Here is a 12,262-nt window from a genome sequence, read left to right as displayed (position 1 = left end):
GTTTGCAATATTACTTGCAAGACTACAAACACTTGGTATCCTCTACGCTGGAAATGTGGTAAACAGTATTTTGGTGAGTCGACATTTGAGATTTCCTGGCCACACTAAGGAAGATCCAGATCGACTGACTATTTCTATCGTTGAACACAACACTGGTTGGTGTACGGATTCGAGAATAACTCGGAAACATTTTTGGAAAAGAAGTTAAATAAAGTTGGCATAAAATGCCATCAATAAAAAGGTGTTGTTCAAATTGTGCAGTGATCTACTTTTTGGTTGTAAAATATGTACTAATATCTACTCATTCTTATTAACTGACGGATCTCCTAATTTACTGATTTTATCCTATGGTGTAACTTATTGTTGATTAGCATGCATGTATGCCAGGAGAAGCCTTACCTGGTCCGAGTACACAGTTATTTCGTAGTGCATTTCTTTTAGACAATAAATGTAAATAAAAAAAATCCAACCTGCGCTTTCTCAATAACATTTTTACAGTGTGTTGTACTACTTTTGGGACAAATTATATCAAAATTATAGAAAACTTCATCAGCTCTAACTCAAAATATGGACAATTTTGTGTTAAGGGGGTCTTGAAATCTTTTGACAGCTTCCGAAGTGCTAATTTTTTACCTTTTTCAGCTGGACCTAATGACTACTTTACCTAAATATTTATGACCCAAATTTTTTTACAGTGTCATTTCACCCCCCAACTTGCTATATGAGGCATAAAACAAGGAGAATTAAATTTGGAAGGGGTATAACAAAAATTGGCAAGTAACACACTGTCCACATTAAGGACTATATTCGTGAACAACGAAAATCAAAGGACGATAACTGTGTACTCGGACCACCTGTCGAATAACAATGGCCCGCTCCTTTTTGAGTTCATGCGATTCCATTAGATTTTGTTTGTTACCTTTATTTGTGTTCTTAATCGAGTTTTGATATTTGATGATTGGTAAACTACTGTTGCGTTTATCTGAAAATCGTTGGATATGCAATGTTATTAATTGTATCCTATTATCTATTGTGGTATTTTTTTTACTGGGTTTGGATTCGCATAATAGAGATTTCCAATAAAATGACTTTACTCGACATAACCGACCTAACTCAACGTATTACGTCCTACTGCATTGAAGCATGACGGAGGGGAGCATACACTGCATACATATCTTGCTCTTTGAACACGCATTGTTGCTGGAATATGCCTTCAGTAAAAATCAACCACAACTATTTTTTTTACTCTTTAAATATTTTGTCAATAAACTTTGAATGATTTTATTAACATAAATACTATAATGGAACAAGTACAGTACCAACTTGTAATCAAACACACCCATCATTTCTTGTCATTTCACTTCACCCATATCTTAGTTCTTCTCACATTATGAATTTTAAAAACTACCAAGACGACATTTAGCATACATATATTAAAATAACGAATTCCGAAGCGGGAAGGTTGCCTTTTTGTTGTTTAAAAAAGATTTAACGTTTAAAGTAAATTCCAACACACCCGAATGTAAAAGGTGTACTCGACTTGTAAAGCAAAATTATATTTTTCTATAATTTAATTGAAGATAATTCGATGTGAGCAGAAATTCATATCAATGTCTTTAACTATACCAAATTATGGGGCGAGGTTTTTGTTTAAGTATACATAAACTTGCATCCGAGGATACAGGGGTAGAGGGCGTACTCCCCCTTTTCGATCGATAAATAAGAAATTAAATATTATAAAACATTAAAAATCGAAAAGAAGAATCTATCTGATAACGACACACAAAATCAATATAAATATCAAATAATAAGTTCATTAAATTTTGCAATTATATCTGAAAATCAAAGTCATTGTCGAAACCACGAAAGACAACTCCAATGAATCGTATGATAGGTAAAGATACGTATATATACGTGGTCTTGTGACAATGAAGTTTAGGCGGGAATCTCAAGAATCACGTGATATATAAAAATCATGATTTCTTTCGTTTTTCATCATCTTAGAAATATTTGATATTGATTAAATTTATTATGAATGGGTTTCCTAGTTTATGAATACTTAGTTAAAACTTGAGTAACGCATTTTTACAAAATTAATTGGTTAGCAATAACCGGTCCCGTTACGTGCGTACGTCGAGTTAGGTACGTATGTCATTTTATTGGAAATCTCTAATGAGTGATAAATGTATAACAATGGACGCTAACTCAATATTCCCATCATTTCCGCTCTATGTAGAGTTTCTATTCTATCAGAATGTTTTTCTCTGTTGATAAGTATATCTAATTGATTAACAATTTGTTAACATCAGTTCTTGTTAACATCAGTTCTTGTTAACATCAGTAAACTGATGTTGTTTCTTATCTATGTTTTGGTGTACAACACGTTTTGTTTTGAGTATACCACTTATCGGTTATAAACAGACCATATTGCATGCGTAAAATTTGTTTCAAGTTTTAAATTACTAATTGTGTTTGCTTGAACCCTATTATTGTCAAATAACAAATACTGTGTGTTTAGGCTCTCCCAATTTTTTCATTAAACCGGAACTAAATACCACTGACATATATGTGGAAGGTTATGTTAGCTACACAACAAGAGTTAACAAATCCACCATGTTCGGCTGTACCAATATAAAAATATGACAATTGCTTCTCGATCGTAACGCTGGTCGATGAAGTCGAGTTTGACATGGTGTATGGACTTCAACCTTTGTGAACAAAACTTGAAGTTCGGTATTTATGATGATACATTTTTTGTCATCATTAGGTGTCCGTACTCGTCTGTTGATTTTTACCATTATTCACTGAAACTGTTGGACCAAATTTAATCGAACTTAATCACAAACATCATCGGGATATTTAGTTTAAAAATGTGTCCAAGATGATCGACATGGCTAAAAATAGAACATATATGGTCAAACGCAAGATTTGCATTTTATTTTGAAAACTGCTACAAATAAACCTGGCAGAAAATAAATGTCAATAAACTCGGGCGCAGTGTCCTTTTAATTGTGAATTCAAGAATATTTTATTTTCACAGAAATCGAAAGATTTTACTTACAAAACATATATATACTAGTTTCGAATGTACAATCAAGCTTATTACAATGCAAGTTACACATAGAGGACTATACCAAGACAAGTTTAAAGACTTTTAAGCAAAATTTTAAAAAGCCTTATTTATAGTGTATGTTTTCATCATACTTAGAAAAACTCATTTATTATATAATTTAATACATCAGAAGTATATTTATGAACAGTATTAAAATCGCAGCTTGCCATCCATGACTTATAATTGAAGCACTTCCAGAATGTTTGTCATTGGAAACTGCAGGGGAAATTCCTGGTTTTGCGTTGATTCCAGTTGTGATTCTTGACACACTAACACTACTAGGGGTACTTGCACTGGAAGACACTGAAACACAAACACTACCAAAGATACTTTTAATGGATAGCACAGAGGACAATGCTGGTATTTTCTTCATTCTAGTTGTTATTTCTGATATTACTCCAGTTGGATCGTGATCCAGATCTGCAAAGTCAATCTTCACGCACCCTGTCTGTTTAATGACTGCACAGTATCTAGTTGTAATGTTCAAACTGTGTGTCAAAACCACTAAAAATATGAAACGATACTTATTTAGATGTAACCAAAATTTATGTGAGAAGTGATTAGAAGGAAACTGATCCTGCATAGTTTTAGAGACGTACTTCGTTCTTGTTTGAAATAAGTCATTATCTAGCTGTACTATGACGGATCCACGAGCTCACAGGATCTATTATAAAGTTGTTAACCTGTTAGATGGACCGTGGACCTCTTTATGATTTCAGTTAAGGAAAGGGATCATTTTAGGGGAAAAGTTTATAAATAGCCACGACACAAACAAAACGCAGAATGTCCAATATCATCGGAAGAGTTGATTTACTTTGGCCACCCCACAGCGCAAGTGCGAGGGAGAAAATCGTGATAAAAGAATGTAAAACAAAGGTGCATTGTTTATCAATGTCCCGATCCGGTAAGCTTCGACAACAAACTCGAAAAATGTTAGCTTGATATCAACAGTCACTGAATGAAATATAGTTTATCGCTAATACGTTCAAAAATCCCAACAACAAAAAAAACGTGCATACAAGATTTACTTTATTATACCGTTGTGCGTGCATTAGTTACATAATTTCGAAAACATTAAAATTATAAGAAAGTAGGATGTCTTTGAGCAATTTCACAGCTGACTAAGGTATGATATATATTGTGTGTGTCCTTGTTAAAGTTCTCAATATATAGCAGCTTGTATGGAACGCCGTAACTGCCTTATGGTACTTCATTCTTTATCATGATGAGTTTTTTCTTTATTATGATGAGGTTTCTCTCTATTATGATGAGGTTTTTCTTTATTATGATGAGGTTTTTCTCTATTATGATGAGCTTTTTCTTTATCATGATGAGCTTTTTCTTTATTATGATGAGCTTTTTCTTTATCATGATGAGCTTTTTCTCTATCATGATGAGCTTTTTCTTTATTATGATGATCTTTTTCTCTATTATGATGATCTTTTTCTTTATTATGATGAGCTTTTTCTTTATTATGATGAGCTTTTTCTCTATTATGATGAGGTTTTTCTTTATGATGAAATTTCTTTATTATGATGTGCTGTTAGAAGGGAATCATGGGAAATTAAGAGAATTACGGTCAAACAAAAAGAAAAATGGCCAAATCAGAAATGTTGAAAGTTTTTCGGAAAGTTGGCTTGCTCCATGTGCGGAAAATGTTTGAAAAAGAAAAAATAACACCAAACTTGTCAGCATGCTTTCAAAACATGAACTGGAATATCTAGGAGTTACCATTCCAGTCCATATGATGACACTGCGAATGGAATGCATCAAGTATGGAAACATGAAACCTGTGAAAACTGATAGTTTGGATGGCAATCAAAAATACCATGTAGACAAAAATGTATTAGAATCGTTGTTGGATTGTGACTTCAAGATGTCGACATTGGAAATTTCTTACAACTCTCAGAGAGAACAATGTATTGACGGGTGGCTCATTTTGGACTACAGAAAAGAGACTTTTCTGACATTGAAGATGGCAACCTTGACAGTATACTTTTTGCATTGTCGTTGACTTTTCTCGTTGTGGCGAACGCATGTTGCGTGAAATACTGAAAGGAAAATAGTACAAAGATTGAGGTAAAGAGATGCCATTCTTTGAACATACTTCGCTGGTACCCAAGAGAGAGGGAAAAAAGGCCGACTGCACAGACTCGTATATAAAATTACGGCACCGAACCACTTATGGCACATATACACTTACCATAAATTAGTAAGATGGAGATTCATTATACTGGGTGGAGTTGATGGGTTCAGTAGGCTTATTATGTTTCTACATTGTCGTAGCAACAACAATTCCGCCACCGTACGTATTTAGGAGTAGGTTTTTTGTATATGTTCTGTCAGCAGTTGCGAATCCAGCAATTTTTATAAGTGAGTCCTCCCAATGACTGCCTAAGAGGGGGCCCACTCCGGTCATGCATCAGTGATTCCCTATATAATCAACCAAATTTTTTCCGGAAAAGGGGGGGGGTCCCCTTGGTCTCCTCTAAATACGCCTCTGGTCAAATAAGGGACTAGAAAATTTATATGTGGCGGATTTCATGTTGACAAAACATGGTGACGGCAGTGATTACAGACTCAAGCACGCACAGTCAGAGAATAGAGATCCTTCTTGTGAAGGGACGTTATATATATATAACGAGAGTGTTTTGTGCTATTTCTATAACTTATTCTATCCTTTGGAAGACCAGGGAATTTCCGATCAACTAAATGGACTGCATCTAATAGCCCTGTTCTACATTTACATATATAAAATTAACAGAAGACTTTATATTTGAACTCAAGTTTGGGCAAGCTTGAGAACAACAAAATCATCTCCTGTCAATATTTGGATCACCGGTCACATACAGAATCCAGTTGGTACACAGCTCAATGAACGAGATTCAGTTGATTATGAATTACGAATAACTAGAGCAAATTTTAAAAGGACAGGTACCAACTTTGGCATCAATGACTTCGTGAATTGTGTTGTAATCCTTTCTGCACAAGCCTGATTGAACTGTCCTTATGTTTTTGCGTACAATAACAATGTTATAAATGATCATTGTCTATAATTTTTTAGCCTATTCCCCTCCCCATTTTAGTCTTGGTTTTGTTATATCCATCATAGAACTCATCTGGTACACCTATATATCAAAAGAAAGTGTTTGATGATTTCCATTGAGACAACTCTCCACAAGAGACCAAATGACACTGAAATTAACAACTATATGTCACCTCACGGTCTTCAACAATAAGCAAATCTAATACCGCATAGTCCGCTATGAAAGGCCTCAAAATTACAATGTAAAACAATTCAGACGAGAAAACTAACGGCCTAATTTACATACAAACAAGAATGTATCCTAAGCACACGGATGCTCCATCCGCATTATCATTTTCTATATTCAATGGACTGTAAAAATGGGATAAAATATCTAATTTGGCATTCAAATTAGAAAGATCATATCAGAGGAAACATGCTTACTAAGTTTCAAGTTGATTGGACTTCAACTTCATCAAAAACTACCTCGATCAAAAACTTTAACCTGAAGTGGAATAGACGAACGATCGTAAGAACGGACGAATGAACGAATGGACGGACGGCCGAACGAACGAACGAACGCACAGACCAGAAAACATAATGCCTATAAATGGGGCATCAAAATGAAAAAAAAACAAATATGTAACACATAAACAAACGACAAAAACTGAATTACTGGCTTCTGATTTGGGACAGGCACACACATACATAATGTGGCGGGATCCCAACGCTCCCCCTAACCTGGGACATTGGTACAACATAAGAACGAACAATAAAGATAAGTTGAGAAGGCTCAAATCGATTCTCAGATGGATAAACATGCAAATACTAAAAATGCAAGCGGATATGGGCCGGATACTTGTAAATCTTTACAACAAAAAGACAAAAAATAATAAATAAAATCATGCATCTAAGACTAAATTATTAATCAGTACATATCAAACATCCAATGAATTTAGTGCAAAGACGTCAATTAAAAGTCAGAGAAAAACCTGACCTTGTGCTATGCTAAGATACAGGAGTCGTCATATTGCAGATCCATGAATGTGTATATGTATATAAAATAATATTTAGTTATCTTACTGATAACAAAATCAATATCAATACCAATAAAACAATATTCAATGATCTAACTACAGTGTGCTGAATTGGTAACCTTTTAGAATGAGTTTATTTAAAGGATAAATAAGTTTACCAGGATAGTTTCAAAAGTGCCGGGCACGACAAACAACATTTCTGTAAAAATTGAGGATGTGCTACATGTATCCCGTTTGAAATAAGTTTTAAAGTACAACCAAACTTTGAAACCTAATTTTTATGTATATGAAAGAATTAAGTAAACGTTAAGGTATTTGTGGAAACGAATTCTCTATAACGTATGCATAGTCGTGAGGAGCATAGTTGGCGGCAGAAGTGAAAAGCAGTGTCATCATATGCGCTGGAATGGTAACTCCTAGAAATTCCAGTTCATGTTTTGAATATCTGACAACTTTTCAAAGTGTCCATGGGGGTTTTATGTGCAAGATGGGACTTATAATCCTTCAAGGGAGCCTTTAAATATATCTAATGTTGTGTTTTGGCTTCTTCAGACTTTAAAAAGCCTATAGTCATTGTTAAATTAATTGTTTGTTTTAAAAAATTGTGAACAAAACTGCTCTTTCAAAAAATCATTTTGGGAGCTTCTATAGGGAAAATCCCCCGCAAATAGTTACAGTTGGCAGGTATAGACTTTTGAAAGCATGCTGACAATATTAGGAGTTATTTTTTCGGTATCAAATATTTCCCGCGCCTGGAGCAAGCCAACTTTCCGAAGAACTTAATTTCAACATTTCTGATATTGAGATTTTTCTTTTTGTTTAATCTTAATTCTCTTAATTTCCCATTTTCTAACAGCTCATCATAATAGAGAAAAAGCTCATCATAATAAAGAAAAAGCTCATCATAATAAAGAAAAAGCTCATCATAACAGAGAAAAAGCTCATCATATTGTAACAAACCGCCGCCACAGGCCGAGTAATTGTGGAAGGGTCTGTTGACAAGTTTTGGGGCTCTCGTCAGGAACATTCTGCATCTTGGGGTTTTTCCTTTTTCTACCTCTACAGACGAATGGATGCCAGGCAATGCACTCATATTACTCAGTCCATAAACGATAAGTTCGAACGTATATTAAATTTATTATTACATGTTCATATATCATATATATACACGGACAAATGCAGACATGCAGACGCTTAATCAGTAATCAGTTTTCGGGTCATTTAGGTCACTCAGTGTGGTGGGGGATAACTGCCGCTATATTTACATTTCCTTATAAATACTTCATCTTATATTATTAAAGCATATTAACCTGCTTGGCTTTTCTGTTGGGCTAGGTCTGGTAAAGATAAACTTTCAGGTTATTACTTAAGCTTCTAGTTAGGCTTGAGCTAACAAGTTATCCGCCATTTCACTGAGTGGAACCTTATTTATATACTTTTGAGATCCCTGAAAGCCAATCGAAAATAAGGGATCTAGCAAGGGATCCCTGAGGGCCAATGAGAACCCTGTCAGGACTGACAGGAAAATGTCCGATAAAATAGGGGCTTGACAGGAAAACCTGCACATTTGAAAATCACACGTAAAATGGACAGTAAATTGCCTGTTCTTTAATTATAATACAAATGGGCCAAAGTCCTAACTTTTCCTTTATTTAAATTTAGCAAAAGAAGCCTAAAACTTCGTTACTAGACTTGTTTCCAATTTCAAGCCGTGCGTAGGACTAGCAGACGCCGGGAGTACTGATACTAAATTCCAGCAGTAAACTGGTTACAATATAATCCCTAAGAAACTAATCTTTAACAGATATAAATAATGGAGCCTTAATAAAACTATAAATGTAATGACTTATTTGTTACTCTTATAGAATACTTAAGAGATTTTAGATATATAATGACAACGACAAAAATATTTCCTACTGCGGTCACATGACCTGTAAAATGGCTCTTCACGGAGAAACAACAAAAAATGGTTTGGACCGATAGTAAAACTTAAACATTTCCTTACTGAGACACTTTCAGGACTTATAATGGGTTGAAATATAATTTCAGGTATATGCATATTTGTGCCAGACACCTTACAATCTATGAAAAATATGTTATACAGTAAAACGAGTTTGGTAAACAAGTGGAAGGGGCACTTGCCAAACAAAATGCATAAAGTTAAAAAGTTGCAAATATAACAGTATGTCCAATTCAAATAAATGTTCATAAAGTCAATAATATTTCTGTTCCAGGCCATCATCCAATAAAGTTTTCATCCGTCTGTAGTTGACTTATTTCTTCTGTTGGCATAGTAAATTTCAGGTTGTACATGTTGTAAAAATTATTAAAAAAGTTATATTTGTCCAGTTGTTACACTATCCCCTCCTTATAAACGGAAATTCTCCTGAATTTTAGATATAATATAGTTAATGTATGAGACATTATTTAGAACGCTAAAAGACATATTACTTCCACTGTGATTAAAATTCTATCTGCTTTATATGGTAAAGTTAGTACATGGTATGTTAATTCACAATAAACGCAAAGGTATTTTGCTTTGGTTGCACAGATCAATTATTTTGTCGGTTGAAGTGTCCCTCAAATCCCTTGTTGTATATAACTGGTTAACGATTATTTTGAAGTCCGGGTTGTCTTTGTTGATGGTGGTCCTAAGGATTTCATAGTTGTAGTACCTACATTTCCTAACTAGGTTTTCCTTGCCTTTGATCTTTTGTTCTTTTGTGCCAGGAAGGGCCAAGAAGTTGTACTTGTCCAATAAATCAACTCTATCCAGTTTTGGAAATTTCCCAGAGGAGTGATACTCCAGCTGGGAAGCGGCGAATTCCCAGGCCAACAGCTTGCTGTCAGGTGTGAGGGTTTCCCACTCCCTTGGAGGCCACTGCAAGAATGTGGTGCCCGTTGGTATCTTTATAGATTTGGTCTTCCAGTTCCTTCTGGCCGGTGGTATGGCTGGCATGGATCCCAGGGTTAATATCTCCCTGGCTTTCTTCTGGATAGGGGTTTCCTCTGTGATGGTCAAATCTGTTGAACTTGAAGGGGGTTGGACCACTGGAAGGCTGGTTATTAACGAAGATGGAGGTTTGGATGTAGATGTTGAAGGTTTGGATGCAGGTAATGGAGACTTGGTTACAGATGATGGGGGCTTGGGTACAGATGATGATGGCTTTGGTGTAGATGATGGAGGCTTGGGTGCTGATGATGGATGCTTGGATGTTGATGATGGAGGCTTGGGTATAGATGATGTTGCAGATGGAGACTGGTTGGTTGGAGCGAGTGGAGAGTTTGTTGGAGCCAAGATGGGTTTGGTCTTGGAGACTGAGGAGAAGATGTCTGGTCGTCTTTCTATCCTGGTAATTAAGGCCGGCGAGATGTTGAGGGTGTCAGCACACATCTGTTGTTTGTGATAAAATTCCTCCCCGTAAACTGGTGATCCGCTATGAGACATGGTAGAAATGTCAGTTGGCCTGATGGTATTTGCCTTCCTCTCTAAAGCTGCATTAAACTTCTCCACCATTCTTATCACCGGGTCAATCTCAATCCTGTACCAGGTCATCTCCTTCAATCTGATGGTGAATAGGGCAATCAGGGGTCCATCTGCGTTCATCTGGATGCTGTGGAGTGTAAGCACTGATGGCAACAGGGGGTCATACTCCTCCATTGGTGCGTCCTCCTCCAAGGTGATGGTGGGCACGTCTTGCTCCCACTCACTCACTGCCGACTCCACAGATGGCTCCCTGATCCCCTGTTTTGGTGTTCCAACCACATCTGTATCTCTGGGATGGTTTGCCCAATCCTCCACCCAGCTCTGTCTTAATCTGCGTACTGACTTGCACTTCCCCAACCAACTGGTGACATGGCTCCTTGCCTGGACGGCAGAAGGACTTCCTTTTGGGGTGACTTTGGTAACAATTCTCCTATAGTCCTCAGGAAAGACGCTAAACCAATTCCCATTGGCCTCGGACATGAAGGTTTTTTCTAATTTTGGCGATATGTCTGGGTGTTTCTCGTCCAGGTGGCACTTCAGGTCACTGATCCTGGAAAACCTCTTCTCATATGAGAAACACCACAGACAAACAACTGATAGGCGGCCTCCATGCGTTCCTTTACTGGCTAGATGTCTCTTTAATGTCTTCTGGTCAGGGAATTGCTGTTGACAAATCCAGCATTCATCTAAGTTCAGTGGTCTCATTCTGAAAGATATCAATTTGAACCGGATGGTAAGTGAGGGTGTTAACATGGTATTTTATTTAAGCATTGAACAGTATGATATCTATTTCTTGGTTATAGGTATATACATAATATCTTCCTATCTGGTCCTTGTTATGGCTACATGTAGTTCTGGGTATTTTTCGTAGGCAATCATGGTTTGTTATTTTGGAACTAGTCTCCCTTAGTAATTTCTGTGGCTGGTTTGTAAAAGGTAACAATTAACTAATATTTTCTTTTCAATTATCTCCCCTTAACTGTATACTTTTTTTCTCTGGAATATTCATTATAAACCTAACTCATGGAAATTAAATGGCTGGAACAACTTGAATCCTGGTAATAGGATGGCTTAGCATCTGGTTTTGGTTTTGTTTGTTTATTTGTTTAATATAGCCCTTCAGCTACTTCTCATTGGGAACTGACTGCATGGTAAATGATACAGGTGTATATTATACATCTAAATATTCATACACTAAGGTATTTCTATAGTAAAGGATACTGGCAGTATATCCACACTGAGTAACTGGCTACAAGGGAGGCTTGGACAGGACAGGAATCTGATACACACAAAACAATTCAATTACAAGTGAAATAACTTTATTTCTTTTTGTCACATTTCAACACTGGTACAAGGATTACAATATGACTATCTTTACATATGGCATGGTAAATTGATTATATACATCATCAGCAGTCTCTTCGCTGACCGTACAGGACTTCTCTTCTTCATCTCTCTCCTACCTTCAGGAGCATAAAATTTTCCGGTAACATAAAATATTTAGCGAAATTCCTAGGATGGCCAATCCCATAATTTCACTCTAAAATTAAAGGATTATCTTCAAGTATCCCATGAGTCTAGACGTCACAGGATCTATAACA

At 36.1% G+C, this 12,262-nt stretch overlaps 1 protein-coding gene across 1 annotated transcript; it reads right to left on the bottom strand.

The window, feature by feature from the left end:
* Positions 1-9,539: 9,539 nt before the first annotated feature.
* Positions 9,540-11,366, bottom strand: LOC134716828 (uncharacterized). The gene has a single exon (XM_063579840.1). The coding sequence runs from the start codon at positions 11,364-11,366 to the stop codon at positions 9,687-9,689; it is 1,680 nt and encodes a 559-aa protein (XP_063435910.1). The 3' UTR covers positions 9,540-9,686.
* Positions 11,367-12,262: the final 896 nt, after the last annotated feature.

Source organism: Mytilus trossulus, chromosome 4 (assembly GCF_036588685.1).
Source record: "Mytilus trossulus isolate FHL-02 chromosome 4, PNRI_Mtr1.1.1.hap1, whole genome shotgun sequence".
Taxonomy (NCBI): Eukaryota; Metazoa; Mollusca; class Bivalvia; order Mytilida; family Mytilidae; genus Mytilus; species Mytilus trossulus.
Note: the sequence above shows the minus strand (reverse complement) of the source record. Positions and strands in the feature narration are given on the sequence as shown.